The sequence below is a fragment of the Crinia signifera genome, chromosome 6 (genome assembly GCF_055691185.1).
Source record: "Crinia signifera chromosome 6, ASM5569118v1, whole genome shotgun sequence".
Lineage (NCBI taxonomy): Eukaryota > Metazoa > Chordata > Amphibia > Anura > Myobatrachidae > Crinia > Crinia signifera.
In genome coordinates, this window is record NC_139222.1 from 106,162,603 (window position 1) to 106,179,793 (window position 17,191).

At 49.0% G+C, this 17,191-nt stretch overlaps 1 protein-coding gene across 11 annotated transcripts in view; it reads left to right on the forward strand.

Moving 5' to 3' along the window:
- Positions 1-277: 277 nt before the first annotated feature.
- PTK6 (protein tyrosine kinase 6) overlaps positions 278-17,191 on the forward strand; it is a 53,745-nt gene continuing 36,831 nt past the window's right edge. For 3 of the 11 annotated variants that reach the window (XM_083146739.1, XM_083146747.1, XM_083146748.1), the window contains exons 1-3: positions 639-1,347; positions 2,487-2,848; positions 7,081-7,202. In XM_083146739.1, coding sequence (XP_083002865.1) covers positions 1,300-1,347; positions 2,487-2,848; positions 7,081-7,202 — 532 coding nt within the window. In that variant the 5' untranslated portion in view covers positions 639-1,299. Of the gene's footprint in view, positions 448-484; positions 500-638; positions 2,849-7,080; positions 7,203-17,191 lie in introns of those variants that run through there. The other 8 variants (XM_083146744.1, XM_083146745.1, XM_083146746.1 and 5 more) reach the window with 8 other exon arrangements.

Here is a 17,191-nt window from a genome sequence, read left to right on the forward strand (position 1 = left end):
TATATATATATATATCAGGGCTGACCCAGGTTAAGTGTTTTTTTTTTTTTTTTTAAGGTGCTGGGGGTGCCGGAGGGTACCTGTCCTGCCTGCTGTGCTTGGTGTACCTGGGGGTACCGGGGTGCTGGGGGGTGCAAGGGGTGCTGAAGGTACCTGTCCTGTCTGCGGTCGGATCTCAGCGGAGAAGATGATGTGCGCCGTTGCTGTACCACCCCCCCCCCCCCCCCCCCCCTCCCCGGCAGACGGTCCCTGCGGCGTGCGGCGTATGGAGTGTCAGTGGCGGGGGTCCCTCTGGCGCATGGGAACTAGTACTAGTTCCTATGCGCTGGAGGGACCGCCGATACTGACACTCCATACGCCGCAGGGACCGGCTGCCGGATGCGGGGGGGTGATACAGCAGCGGCGCACATCATCTTGTCCGCTGAGATCCGACCGCAGGCAGGACAGGTACCCCCAGCACCCCTAGCACCCCCGTACCCCCAGCACAGCAGGCTGACAGGTACCCCCCTCTCCTCAGCAGCCGCAGGGACCCCCCTCCTCCCGCAGCAGCTGGGAACATCTTCCCCAGCGCTGCACGCTGTGGACCCGCTGCGGGTGCCTGCACCCGCAGCGGGACCATTTACACCGACATTTACACGGGTCCTATCCGTGTTCTACCCAGGTCAGGACCTGGGTAGAGGACCCGTGTAAATGGAAACGGATACCCCCCATTTACACCGCCGCGGATCCGGGTCTGACCCGCCGCTGACCCGGATTTTTCGGCGGTGTAAAAGGGGTATAAGTCGCTCCCCTGCACGGCAGCGAGCCTGGCCAGGAGCCTGTCGGCAGAGGCATAGATAGCCTGTAGTATGTGTTGCAGGGAAGCCGTCATGTTGAAATATATACCAGAGACGGCAGCTCTTATAAATGTGCAGAGCAGCAAGTTCATGCAGAAAGAAACGGTGGTGGCTAGCACACCACTGGGCTTGAGGTAGATAGTATGTAGCAGCTGATATACTATGATGCTGTATACCGTGGGGAGTCAGGCGCTCCGCGGGAGGTCAGACCAGGAGGTGGCAACAATAATGTAGCCCCTGGCAGCGGCCTAGAAAGTCTCTGCAGGAGAAGTGAGTGTCGGTGTCACTAACCTTCTCCACGGTCCCCCGATCGCATTAAAGGCACCAGGGCGGCAACGCGTCCAACCTCAAACCCTCCGGCGTGGCCCTCAGGCAGGGCCACAGTCTGAGTCAACAGAAGGGAGGGATCCAAAATGGCGCCCGGCAGCACAGAGATCAGAGGCCCGGATAGTCGCAGCAGGCTATGCAGGAGACACGGGAGAGCCGCGGGCAGCACAGGAGAGGCAGGAGAGTAAGTGAGAGGGAACAGGAGCCCCACGATCCCTAGAGCAGGATAAATACACAGGATATTAATGGAGCCCACACACCACACGTCTGTTCACTGATCTGACCCGACAAGCTTTTTTTTTTAAATTTAAACAAATTGAGAGGGAGGAAGGCTTCTATCTTTATGAGAAGCTGAACCGCGAGTCGTTAACATAGGCCAAGGCCTTAGCCATTCCTTGTCACTTTGTGTTGTAAATGGTATATTGTCAATTTCTCATCAGGTAGTTATATTTTTGGGGGGTTATTCATTTTTAACTTCTTGGCTTTTTACATGACTTCTATGACATTGGGCATCACCTGAGCAGACAACATTTATGGACTTGCATGGTCAATGTCATGACTGGTGGCAGCAGCTTCAGCACTAGTAGTAGTAAGTGATTCCTGATTTTTTCCTGTTTGTCCTCCATTTCTCTCCAATACAAAGCACCCCTAGACTTAAACGCCAGACTTGCCAGCACCCCAGGACTTGTACAGTAGACTTAACAGCACCCCTTAACAGCACAGATGTGGCAGACCCTGTGTCTGAAATGGTTTGTTAAAGTGCGCATGCCCTAATTATCGGGCCTAGCAGACTATGATTTTCTGAATGGCCCAATAATTGGATAGTTTGTATGCATGGGCTTTGTTTAAAGAGGATTTGGTTTAAAGTGATAAACAACCAGCCAATCAGCTCCTCGCTGCCATGTTAAAAGCTGGGTTTGAAATATGACAGGTAGGAGCTAATTGGCTGGTTGTTTATCACACTTCACTTTATCACTTTTGAAGCTTGATACATCTGGCAATAAGAAGCAAATTACAGGAAATGTGTCTCAGAAATGTACTATCCCAGCATTGCTTGGAGAGCTTTTATTTACTCGCTTTAGAAGGTGCAGTGTTATAAATCAGTTGATTCTTCAGTCTCCTCCCCTTTCATTGCTGTTTTAATCCACATAGAGGTGCTTATCACAAGAGCTAGCAGTGAATTCAATGAGGAAGTGAAGGTAGAAATTCTGATTTACTGTATGACCTACCTGTAGTAATAACTGGCTGCTCTGGCCCAATTTACATATTTTATAAGCTGGTAACAACTATAATCTAATATTAGTATTGTACACCGGCTCTCAGATATTAAAGCAGAACTGGAAAGTCCATGCTGGTGAAATAGATCTTCCTGGCTGGTGTCTGATCTTCCTGGCTGACTGTACATGTAAGACTGTTGTGAGTCTCTTCAGTATAAGCTCTGAACACAAGATGACTGAATATTTAGTGATGAAAAAGCCCGCACAAAGATACGTTAGCCAGTGGGCTTTTGAAGCCTGCTTTCCAGGGGGCTTATGTTTCAAAGCTGGGGATCGATTCCAAGTGCTGGACAAGACTCAGGACTGGTGGATTGTGGAAAAACTGAATGCGAATGGCAGTAAAACTGGCAAGACGGGATATGCACCTAATAACTACCTAGTTGAGGAAGGAACAGTTGAGGAACAGCCGTAAGTAACCAAGGAGAGCAATACAGTGACTGACATGGTTAACTTATGTAACATGTAAAGCAGTGCTGGATAAAATGCTTAGCACTAACAATGCTAAGCACAATAGAAAACATGTATAGTAAACTATGCAACATTGCTATATATTATATTATGGGAAATAATGTTCTCAGTACACATTTTTTAGGGTACCTGAACTAATACCTACTTTATCACACCAAACTTTACCCTCAGGGTCTATGTACCATAGTTGCCTAGACTCCCTGAAAAGTCTAGTAATCTCCCTCATTACACCCAAACCACATGCTGTTACATTTTTGGAGAAATAAAAAATAAAATAAAATATACGTTCAAATGGAATCATGATATCCATTTTCCCACTGGTGATAAGACACAATGATCCCTATGGCTACATGCATTTTAAATAAGGTTTCTTATGGCCGCTTTTATGGAACACTTCTATACATAGGCGTTTCTATAATGGGTATGGTGTGTGCATCCAGGGGGCTCACACCACACCCATATATTATACTTTTCCCTCTGGAGTATTGCAGTGATGTCTCTGCACTGCAGACACAAATCACACAGTAAATGGCCACCGTGGCCTTTCCGAGTGATTTGCGCAATACGCACTGGAGATATCCTTGGGAACAAGACATGGGTGCAACGTTTCCCGGGAACTGCACATATGCAGTAGTCAGGCATAATGCCAGGGTCTACTTGATGCGAGAGAGAAGGAGGACCAAGATTGAGGCTGCACGCAGGTCCTCTTCTCTCTTAAAATGTCCCTGCTTATACGAAATCCAAATAAAACACACAACCACTGCATGATCACTGTCAGAAGCTGAAGGAGGTGTGGAATTGTCAGCATGCCCTTTGCTACTGTAAGGTACTTTACCCTTTTGGTCTTTCTAGCTACTGTCCTCCTTGTATTCTGAGCCTCTCAGATCACCTAGCTATTCTCAGGAGGCCAATATTTGTGTCTGCCTTCTTGCCAGTGCCGCACAGGCACTCACACTTTTTTTTTTTAGTTAATGCAGCACATGTGATGTCATGACTTCCCTCTACTGGACAACAGAAACTGGGTTATTGGTGAAGACAGACTGAATTAAATAAAAAAAATGTGGTAAAAACCCTGTTTTCAGAGTTTTGTACAGCTGTTTCAATTGCTGAGCGATCTCCATGGAGAATAGTGCTAGATGTTTTTGTCACCACCCTATAGAGACCTGGGGTCATAGAAAGCCTTCCGGGACTGGTGATGTTAGGGGCAGAGCCGGATTAAGGCTCCAGGGCTCCCGGGGTACTTAAGACAGGGAGTCCCCTATAAACACACACACAGCAAACATACACAAACAGCACACATACACACGCATACATACATATATACATTCATTCACACCTAGCATACATGCACACACAATACACGCACATAGCATACATATATTCACACACAGAATACATTAGCACACACTGCAGACATACATGCAGACATACATACATACATACATACATACATACATACATATACACACACTGCATACATACAAACACAGAAAACATGCAAATACACACACACACTGCATACATACAGCATACATACATATACTACACACACTGCATACTTACACTGACACACAGAATATAAATGCACACAGAACATACATACACACATACAATACACACAAAGTACATACATACAATACACAGCATACACACAAAAAAAACTATAGCTATAAACCCTATTGAAACTTAGAGTATACTATGAAGCACAACATCCATATACTCAGTCCCGCTGCCTGTGCAGCACTCTAACCTTCTCTCATAGAACCAGGATTGCCGGCCCTTTCTCTGGGGATCAGTCTCTGCATTTATTAGCAATAAGACATTGTTCGATGTGGCCACAGGAGACTGGGCAACTCCGGGATGCTGTAGGCTGCTGGGAGGTGCTGCTACATGAGGCCTGCACCTCCGGGCGATGGCGTGGTGGTCTTTGAAAGCAGGCTCAGGGGGTAACATACCCCCTGGGGCCCTCCTTAAACTAGCTCTGTGTAGGGGGCATAGCCTAATCCCAGAAGATTAAACAGGTACTTATGTAATATCTGGGCTCCCGTTTTTCTTATGAGACCGCGGGGCTCGCTGCGCTCGCCATGCTTCAGGCACGGTGGCTCGCTGCGCTCGCCACACTATATAAACTCAACTCCATGCGTAGTTGGATAGTAGGGGTATGAAAAAATAGGGTGCATTTAACATGGAAGTCCAGATAATACATAAGTACCATTAAACAAATAAAATATCTCCCTACTGCAGACAGAGGAGGTAAACTACGGTCAGCAGCAGCCTCAGTGAACCCACTAGGCAGTTGCAGGCTGACACGAAAGCAGGGAGGGGGAAGCACAGACCTGGGGTCCTCCAAAAAGCCCAGGCCTGTCCAATTAGTACCTGTGCCCCCCACACACAAACACACACACACATATAAGCACCACTGCACACAAAATAATATATAATATCACATATATAATATCACTAACAACAAAAATTAACCCTGCAGACTCCTGCCCCAGCCAACCCAATTTTCTCTCCAGCCACCACACTTATCTTCTTTGATGACTTCTGGCCCCCTGCTGCTGTCTCCTGGCTGCCCACTGCTGTGGCTCCCCTGCCTGTCTCAGCATTATTGCGTGACATCATGAAGTCACGCACGATGCGCTGCAATGAACAAAAGAACATTTTATTGCACTGGCAACCGCCAGTGCAATAAAGTTACAGCCCAAAATTGCCATTGGTGTGGTCGCAATAGATGGTTGACATTGATGGTCATATTGCAAGGGGCCATTGATTGCAGCATACTATGGAATATGGTTTTGCCAGTCGATGGTCATCCCTTTTCTTTAACTAACTTGTCCATGGTCCAATCAAAACATGAGGGAAAGGCTTCATGGTGTTGGGGGCGGAGCTATGCTCCGTGTCTCTTCATCTTGGGGGGACCTGTTCAGTTATCCTGTGCTATCTATGTAGGGCAGTGATTTTCAACCTTTTTACCTTGCGGCACACTAAATAAGATTTTAAAATTGCCAAGGCACACCATGAGATCCCCACAGGGCAAAACACATTGGCCCCCACAGGGAAAAAAACAAACCTATTGGCCCCCCTATAAAGAACAATCAAAAATAAAATACATTGGCCCTTTACATGAAAAGAAGAGAACAGTAAATAACAGTTGAACTGGTGGTTGCTGTAAACTGGTTTGGGCATCTCTAGATCTGGGGGCACACTTGAGAACAGCTCAAGGCACACTAGAGAGCCACGGCACAGTGGTTGAAAAACACTGATGTAGGGAAACCATCTGGGTCTACCCCAAGACAGCTATTTCAAATGAGGAGCTGACTTGCGATAGGCCATAGATTTAAAACATGCAGGGGGGCGCCGAACACCCTAGCACCTACCCTGGCTGTGACATAATGTGGGGGGGTGGGGGGGGGAATACTGCTGACACTGGCCACCAATGTATATTTTTTATGGTGGTAATGTATACACTGCCGGCGCAGGTCAACAATGTATATGTTACTGCCGCCACTGCCCCTCAATGTATATTTTGTTATGGCAGTAACGTATACATTGCTGGCGCAAGTGAACAGATTTCTCCCTACGTGCACGACGGCAAATTAAATTGTAGTTGGGCGGGATTTTGCCCAGTCGGAGCAGAGTGGGGTGGCATTTACCTGTTCGCTGGGCTCCGAATATACAAAGCCCAGTGATTAGTTCAGAATCAGGTCCTAAGAACATAAATGCACTGAATAAAATGTCCGCTGCTCCCACCCTTGGAATTCAAACCCAGCCCACCATGTAAATATCCTTTTATATGAAAGATTTTCAGAAAACTCTTTTGCCTCCTAAAAATCTCTTGCTCATTGGGGAAAATAGCTCAGTGTGTACACACTACTTTGGTGACAGATATATCTATGAGAGATTTTGGCTAAGTCTTTTGAAATGAAAATCTTCTAGTGTGTATGGGCCTTTATGCAGCACATGTATGCTAAAATGGCTGCCTCCACTGTAATTAGATAGTCACACTGTAAACTGAACAATTCATTAAATTAGCTGTACATAAAAAAAAAACATACTGCAGTAGTAAGCAACTTCCAAATGTTATGTATAACATCAGATGCAGTAAACATATATTTAGCATTGGCTGCCGACTATTCATGCACTCTGACTGCATCTGTCTGTCTCTGTAGATGGTTTTTTGGAGAATTGTCAAGGACCGAAGCTGCAAATCTACTGATGAAAGAGGGGAATGAGACTGGATCGTTCCTGGTTCGTGCTAGTGATAAGCAGGACTTTGTGTATGCCCTCTCAGGTAACACTAGTTTGGCGGAAGGAAACCATTTTACCTCTATACCAAAAAGATTTTTTGCTTGAAAATTAAAATAAAATTCTTTGTATAACCATTGGCACAAACACAAATAAGAAAGTAAAAGCAAAGTCATCAGTTTAACTAATAATATAGATGATTTCTTTCACTGTATATTTTGGACTGTGAAAGTAAGGGGAGCTTTACTCATAATCTGCCATGTACAAGTGATGGGGAATGCCCATCTTAACTGGCTTTAAAACCAGTGCGGGGGCGAAATCATTCAATGTTCGGCAACCATCAAATGATTTGGAAGGTGCAAGCAAATCTAAGATACTCTCTGGTGATATGCATGCTCAATGTACGGGAAGCAGGAGGGCAGCTGACATTCAATGATGTCAGCTGACCGCCCCCCACACCCTCATCATGGGCGTGGGGAAAGCAGAGTGGTTTCATTGGTTTTGTCCATGGGTGCAGACCATCGCCGCCATCCACCTCCTGCAATGCCGCTGCAGGTGTAGCACACCGGTGACCATACCTCCCAAATTTGTAGATATGCAAAGCGTGATTCCGGGCACCGCTAAGGGGCATGGCCTGCTTAAAAGGGGGTGTGGATTCGTGGGGATTCCGGGCACCGCCCCCATTTCACCGTTTGGGAGTATGGTCAGAGCTCTGTGAGCTGCTGGCCATACCCCCATCCCCCGGTCTGCCGTGAATAGATGCTGTGCGCATACGCAGGTAGCATGTGTGCATACGCAGGTAGCATGGGGGACTCCCAACTGTTCACCCCACCATGGGACACTGCCGGCCCCAGGCAGGACCGTCCCACAAAGAAAAGGGAGGGCCCATGAATATTAGGAAAGGTGAAAGGTATGTCACACTGCAGCACCTAACTCATAGTTGCCTACCCTCTTGCATTCTGCAGGAGACTCCCTGAAATAGCAGCAATCTCCCTCTCTCCCTCATTAGTCTAGCAATCTCCCTCATTTCACCTAGCCCACATTTCGCTGTTACATTTTTGGGAAAAAAAGGAATGAGAGACAGATACATTTACATGGAATAATCAGCACCATTTCCCAGCACTTTACCAAGTATAGTATCTCTTACTAACTGCTTTGGGGCTCATCTACATTTGGGTATAAGTCATTTTAAAAGATTCCTCTCAAATGTAGCAGTACACACCCACGCTTCTAGGTGCCATGTTCACAATCACTTTTCACAATCTCTCCATATATGGAACTAGACATTCTGTTGGGTGGAGTATGACATGCCCCCTCAATGGGGCACTGTGCAAAATTCTATTACCAACTATAATCTCCCTGAAACTAGTTTTCAAAAGTAGGCAAGTATGACCTAACTCCTGTCACTGCATGAGAGCCGGCACTTTGGTGTCACCCCTTTCGAGGGTGACACCTGGGTGCAAGCAACACACCCGCATCCATTTAGTTTTGCCAGTGTGCATTTCTGTAGGAATACCACCATACCTCTCAACATTTCAGTCCCAGAAGTAGGGACATCTGTGCAAGGCAGCCACTCTGGGGCCAAAAGGGTGCGTGGCTTAGTTGGAATTATGCTACCATAAGACACGCCTATCTTTTGCATCATTTTGGGGGCATGGCCAGCACTCTGTGAGCTGCTGGCCATGCCCCCAGTCCCTATGTCTGTTGTGAATAGATACTGTGCGCACTCTAACTGCCCCTCCCCCCAAATGACACTGTTGTCTGCAGTGGTAAGCAGGATGTCTAAAAAGAATTGGACATCCTGCTTACAAAAATTACAAAACAGTTGGGAGGCATATACCAGCGTAAATTGTATAATCGAATAACAAAGGATACCTGCACCACGTGAACATTATTAATTCTAGGTATTTATATGTATCAAATTTGTGCTAATAACTGTACTCTCATGGAAGAGATAGAAAATATAAATGTCTTTGCAATGCTGCTGCATTTTCTCATTTTGCGTGTTTCAAGGACTCGCAAAACATTTTTGTAACATCCGCTAAGGTATAATATAAAGGATAAACATAAAGCCCCCCCCCCCCCCCCCCTGTATCGGCATATGAGTGGGAACTCCTCCTCCTAGTGAAGTGGGTAGGAGAATAATACCTTTAATCGCAGTCCATGAAGGGAGGTGTTGGCTTAGATGGGATTCTATGCTAATTGTGCTGTTTTTACATATAGGCTTAATTGCACAAATAGTTTGTCCCCATCACCAGCCACCGGTATCTCCTGTCCAGGAATAAATTCAAAAAGTGAAAACTGGGGGATATTGACCATAGCAACTAATAAGATTCTAGCTATCATTTCTCTATTGCATCTTAGAAAATGTTAGACAGAATTTAAATGGATGCTATGTGCAACATCCTCACTTTTAGAAGCTTTAGTAAATTTGCCCCCTGGTTTCTCCCAGAAATTAGATAGTTTTTTTTTTTTTTAAATAGTATGTTGCAATTGCAACTTGAACCTTGGACACTTGGACCTTGTCTTTAGGATCTCCTGTAGGGAGGTCATTAAAATCAGGCAGGTACTGTATGTTTTATTGTGTTGTATTTCCTTACTACTGCAACTAGTTACCAACTCGTAGACATGACCGACTTGCAGCGCACAAGAGTTATTTGGTCCTTTAGGTGCCATCTAGTGGCCGTCAGCACAAATAACACTCCACAGAGATGAGAAGCAACATTAGCTTTCTTTATAATAGAAAATCACCTATCAATACAATTAGCAATTGTGGTAAAATACCTGGGTCTGTTGCAGAGATAGTAGCTAAATGGGTGCACAGGAGCATACAAACGGGGGGGTTGTTTCCTCCTGTCTAGATCTCTTAGAAATGAAGCACAAATTGTTCTGTGTGTACACCCCATAGCGATGGCGATGCACGGTTATGGCGTTGATATCGCCTGATCAGATCTTTAACACATTGAGGCAAAATCTAGATAGATCGCCTGCATGTGCATAAAGATCAGTGATTAGGACAGATCACTATGTGTGTATGGTCGATTTAGCCAGGAAGCGCAAGGTAAATCGCTTGCACTGCATTGCTTAGCACCCATGCTAAGCAGAAATTGCCCGTGTGTATGGGGCTTTAGTCACGAAAATGTATGCCGGACCATTTACATTAGGTCAGGAAAAGTATACACCTTTGTATCAGCAGCATATGCACCTGACTCCAAATCATTTCAAAGTTAAAATCTAAATTAGTCATGCCAATCTCTGGATTGGGATTGTTGGGATCCTGAGATTTAGGCCATGCCCATTACTGTGTCCTCCCCTCTCTGCCCATTCCCGCCCACCCACTGAAGGACTGCTTCTAAGAAGTTCCCAGCTCAGTGCCGTGTCAGGAGTCCTGGGATTGGGCTGCCTAATATGAATGTCACTTTGCTGTGCTAATATTACATGCCAGTGTTACATAGAAACATAGGTGGGTATCCATTGACTTTGGGTAACTGGTTTGCCAGGGGCAATCCAAATAACCCTGATGCTGGCATCTGTGTCACCTGATCACTGCAGTTATTGAGGATTATGCTTCGTGTTAACCCAATACAGTTCTGTGAGGCAGTAATTCTAACCATTACACCGTCCATGCTGCCCCATCTTGCATTTATCTGAATGACTATCAAATGACAAAATAATTGGAATTCTATGAGCGTATGACACAAGTAAACTGTAGATGAAAATAAATGTTAACCCTTTGAGTGCTAACATCTCTGTAAGAGATGTGCAAAATATCCGCTAAAAATGCCAGTGTCGCTCACATTTGTTATATAAATTAAAATAAAATATGTTGTGTAAAAAAAATTATATTTCCTATATAAGGTAAACATTACAGGTGATTATGATGGAAAAAAACGTTTGTTTGGCAATTTTCACACCAGTTTTGACAAATTCACTTGGCACATAAAGGGTTAAATGCTGCTTCTTGTAATCTAAAAGGCCCATACACCCCAGGTATTACCAGCAGATGAGCGACGCCATAGCGTCCTGCTATGGAAAGCCGTCCACCCCCTGCCCTGGGAAAATTGCTAAAAATAGGTGAAAAACACTGAGCGTTTTTTAGCCCAGTGATTTTCCCCATCATCGGTCAGCATACAGCAAAATCACCCAGTGTGTATGGAACTTTACAACTAAGCATCTTAGCCAAGGGCGTAACTACCATAGGTGCAAGGGGTGCAGCTGCTATGGGGCCCAGAGCTGAAGGGGGCCCATCTTTGCTGTCTAAGTATATGTTTTACACACATTTATCACCATCAGTTGCTAAATAAGGGGCCCTTACAAACTTTTGCTATGGGGCCCACGATTATCTAGGTACGCCTCTGATCTTAGCCACAGGAAATGTATCAAATGGCTACAAATAGTTGTTACTTTGTATCTCTACTTGCATGGAATAATCACTTTTCTACATATGAGTTGTTGTGGTTGGTTACATGGACTGTATTGTGAGACATCACGGTGGCACAGTAGCCCTGACGATCGCAGGTAAGGTTCTTTAAATATAGGAAGATAAGGAAATATGTTGTTCTGGCATATTAAGAGATCTATTCACGAAGCAGTGAGAGGATAAGTGAGCCAGTGGATCACAACCAATCAGCGTTGAGGTAACATTTCTCAAAGTCATTTTATAAAAATGATGCTCAGCAGCTGATTGGTTACCATGGGCAACGTCTCTAATGGCTCCCTTCACTTCTGTTATCACTGCTTTATAAAAAGACTCCTAAGTCTTGTCACAGTTTGGCTGCATGCACAATGCAACTGCATATGTTTCCGAGATATGCATATGCGCATTGTGGCAATGCTGTGCAGGAATATGCTGCATATGCTTGCACCTGTGGTTTTACCATTCAGTGCAAATAGATCACAGGTATGAGCATACGCACGCACATGTGATTCTCACAAGTTTCAATCATCGTGGCAACAATGCATAAGGACACAGCTGTACTTCTACAACTTACTTAGTCATCTATATATCTCTTATATATTTAGCCAGATCTGTCACTCAAACCCAGTCTCTAACGGTGGGCGGGGCTCCACATACACACAGACCTGGCCAACGTCATACACTGCCCTGGCTTCTACACCAGGCAGCTGCAGCAAGTCACCGCCCACCAACCCCCTCAGCGCAAACACCCCCACCCCCTCTGCCCCACGGGTGCACAGCATGCCCCCAACCCCACCCCCTTCACCTTCTCTCTGCCGCCCACACCGCCCCTCCCGCCGCCCACACCGCCCCTCCCAGCACAAATACCCTCCGTCCGAGGACGCACCCCCCCCCCCACACACATCCGGCCAGAACTGTGTCTCGCTGGCTCCGCCCACATTGCCCGCCCCTTACTACACGCCGTCCAAAGGCGCATCCCCCCACACCCGGCCGGATCCACAGACGGACAGCAGTGCTGAGGCTGCCTCCGCACACACTGCCCGCCCACAGCCGCCCGCACAGCGCACCGCCAGCCGCTGCCAGCTACATTACGCCGCAGCAGAGAGCAGATCCAGCCGAGATGTGAGGCTGCCTCCGCACACACTGCCCGCCCACAGCCGCCCGGATCGCAGGTGCACAGTGCACCGCTAGCCTGCCACCTGCCGCCTGCCATTGCTGCCTCAAGCTGCCCACAGCTGCCGCTGCACGATGCTGTCCTGGACATCATGCCACCCAGCGCCACCCTCCAGCCCCTCCTCACGACGCACTCTGGATGACCTGCTGCCGCTGACCAACACTCTAATTCACAGTAAGTACCAACCCACTGTCACCCCTGCTGACGCTGACCACCACTGTTCAGCTCCCTAACTACCATCCCACCACCCCATACCACTACAATGCCTCTCCCACCATGGGGTGCTGGGTGCCATAATAGGTGTGCTAAAGTAGTAAACAGCCCCAGTACATGCAGCATTTACAACTGTAGTAGGCTTATGGCACCCAACACCCCATACCACTACACCACCAACGCCGCTTCGAACACACCTCTCCTCCCTTACTGCACTATCACCCCTGCTGCCACTGACCACCACTGTACAGGACCCGACCTACCATCCCACCACCCCATACCACTACACCACCAACAGCTCTCCCACCATGGGGTGCTGGGTGCCATAATAGGTGTGCTCAAGTATTAAACAGGCCCAGTACGTGCAGCATTTACTGTGGCACCCAACACCCCATACCACTACACCACCAACCCCGCATCTAACGCACCTCTCATCCCTTACCGCACTCTCACCCCTGCTGCCACTGACCCCCACTGTAAACTTCCATCCCACCACCCCATACCACTACACCACCAACGCCTCTCCCACCATGGGGTGCTGAGTGCCATAATAGGTGTGCTAAAGTCCTCAACACACCAGGGTTTCCATCGCAGCCCAGTACGTGCTGCATTTACAACTTTAGCAGCCTTATTGCACCCAGCACCCAATACCACTACACCATCAACAACGCCACTTCATACACACCTCTCCTCCCTTACCGCACTCTCACTAACCTGCTGCAGCAAACCACCACTGTACAGGACCCTAAGTACAATCCCACCACCCCATACCACTACACCACCAACCCCTCTCCCCCCATGGGGTAGTGGGGGCCTCGGCATTTTGGCTGTCGGGATTCCGGCGTCGGGATTTTGAACGCCGGGATCCCGACCGCCGGGATTCAGTACTGAATCCCTCCAATACTCACTACTACTACACACACACACACACACACACACACACACACACACATGCATGCCTCCAATACTCACTACTACACACACACACATGCATGCCTCTAATACTCACTACCACACACACACACACATCCATGCCTCCAGTACTCACAACTATACACACACACACCCATGCCTCACAATACTCACAACTCCATGCCACATGCTTCACACTACTTACCCTTTATCTCTATTAACTCCTGCACTCTACACCACTCACAAAACACACAACCTCACTTTTTACACTCACATCTGCAATACACATGCACCTCACACTACTTCACCTTACACATCCCCACATCTATTTACACTCTCCATAACCTGCTGCCACCAAACGTCACTCTCCACCACCATATGTAAGTACCACTCACCACCCCATAACAGTTCACCAACAACGCCTCTTCTAACACACCTCTCCTCCCTTAAACATTTCATCTCACACTATATTGTGTGGGTTTAGACACACACACACACACACACACACACATGCATGCCTCCAATACTCACTACTACACACACACACACACACACATGCATGCCTCCAATACTCACTACTACACACACACACACACACACATCCATGCCTCCAGTATTCACAACTACACACACACACACACACACACCCATCCATGCCTCCAATACTCACACACGCGCGTGCGCACAGACCCATGCCTCACAATACTCACAACTCCATGCCACATGCTTCACACTACTTACCCTATATCTCTATTAACTCCTGCACCCTACACCACTCACAAAACACACAACCTTACCTTTTACACTCACATCTCTTATATATTTAGCCAGATCTGTCACTCACAAGCAGTGTAGGTAACGTTGGGCGGGCTTTCACGGCTGATTGACAGGCCCGTCCACCGTTAGCCACACTGCAAATCCTGGCCACTTCCGTTCTACACATCACCCCCTTGCCCTCTGTTCTACACAGCAGCTCCCACATTATCCGCCCCCTCCTCGGCAGCCACTCCCCATGACCGCCCATACACACCCAAACACCGCCCGATGGCTACACCGCCCCTTGATGACACCAGGTCCCACGGCTACACACCGCCCCCCCCCCCCCCCGCCTCGCTCTCCGGACACCCTCACCGCCCCTTGATGACACCGGGTCACTCGCCCCCCCCAACTCACTCACCGGCTGCCGCATCACACTAGCGCCCCTGAAGCAGCGGAATCACCGGGTGATATGCCCCCCCCCCCCCTCCCCCAAGTCAACGCTGCCCGCCGCTTCACACCCCTGCAGTAAACAGCTCTGGGGGATGAGGCCCAGTCAACACCGCTTCAAATTAGCGCCCCTGCAATAAACAGCTCACCGGGGGATGACCCCTCCCCCCCGGCGCTACCCAGCAGCGGCGGCGAAAGTAACTACCCCCCCCAAAGCAGCGGGTCTCCGGGGGGTCGAGCGCTGCTGTCACACATAGCAGATGGCAGCACAGGCACAGAACGGACCACACTCTGCACTACATACTACAAGGAGGGTAAGCAGCAGCAAGCGGGACCCCGCTCTCTGCTTACCACTAATGTTGTTTGGATCTGGACATTTGCTTTTTGCCCCTACATACTCAATTCCATTTCATCCCCCACAAATATTTACTTCTATTGAATGCCACAGACACTCACTCTCCCCCCATCCCGATCACAGACCTCTGCCGTCACCTGCTATAGTACATAGGTCCCAGGTTAAGGTACCTATATCCCCCCACCCACTGCCCCCTCCCTCCCCCCTCACAAGGTCCCCAGCCCCGCCAACATCCCCCTGCAGCACCCCCCCCCCCCCCCAGCATCCCCCCCCTAAACCCCCCCCCCCCCCCCCCCAGCATCTTCCATTGTTCTCACCGCCATACCTCCTCTTTCCCCTGGCAGGTTTCCCAGCACCCCCTACCCACAAACCATCCCCAGCATCACTTCCCCACCTCCTCATTCTACACCGGGTTCCGCAGCAGGTACCGCAGACCCCCTCCCCCCGCGCACCAGGCAAATTCACCATCTGCGGTACCCATGCACCCATCTATCCGGCACCCTCACCACCCCCGCAACTGCCAGTCTCTCAACCATTCCACCCCTTCACCTCACCAACCTACACCACCCATCCGAAAACACCCCGCATGTGGAACTCCAACACCCGCAGTATCCTCACAACTGTGACTACCCCACCCACAACACACCCCAACAACCTCCCTGGCACCCCAACCTCCCACAACACCACCACACCCACCCACGACACCACCCCACCCCAGCCACTCACAGCACAACAGCATCCGCTTGCAAAACACCACAACCACACCTCCAGCACCCGCAGTACACCAATACACGCCCCTACCCCATCCACAACACACTCACACCCCATCCCTCACCCACCCCGCACCTCCAACAACTGCTGCACCCCCAACCCAAGTACAGCACCCCCACCTCCCTCACCCACAATCATCACGGCACCTAACCAAATGACACGGCCCAACCCCGCCACTGCAACTTCACCACACACAGTATCCCAAAACCCACCACTCCCCCACCCACCCACTCACAGCACAACAGCATCCACTTGCAAAACACCACAACCACACCTCCAGCACCCGCAGTACACCAATACTCGCCCCTACCCCATCCACAACACACTCACACCCCATCCCTCACCCACCCCGCACCTCCAACAACTGCTGCACCCCTAACCCAAGTACAGCACCCCCACCTCCCTCACCCACAATCGTCACGGCACCTAACCAAATGACACGACCCACACTGCCCAACCCTGCCACTGCAACTCCACCACACACAGTATCCCAAAACCCACCACTCCCCGACCCACACCACCCCACCCACTCACAGCACAACACCATCCACTTGCAAAACACCACAACCACACCTCCAGCACCCGCAGTACACCAATACCCGCCCCTACCCCATCCACAACACACTCACACCCCATCCCTCACCCACCCCGCACCTCCAACAACTGCTGCACCCCCAACCCAAGTACAGCACCCCCACCTCCCTCACCCACAATCGTCACGGCACCTAACCAAATGACACGACCCACACGGCCCAACCCCGCCACTGCAACTCCACCACACACAGTATCCCCAAACCCACCACTCCCCCACCCACACCACCCCACCCACTCACAGCACAACAGCATCCACTTGCAAAACACCACAACCACACCTCCAGCACCCGCAGTACACCAATACCCGCCCCTACCCCATCCACAACACACTCACACCCCATCCCTCACCCACCCCGCACCTCCAACAACTGCTGCACCCCCAACCCAAGTACA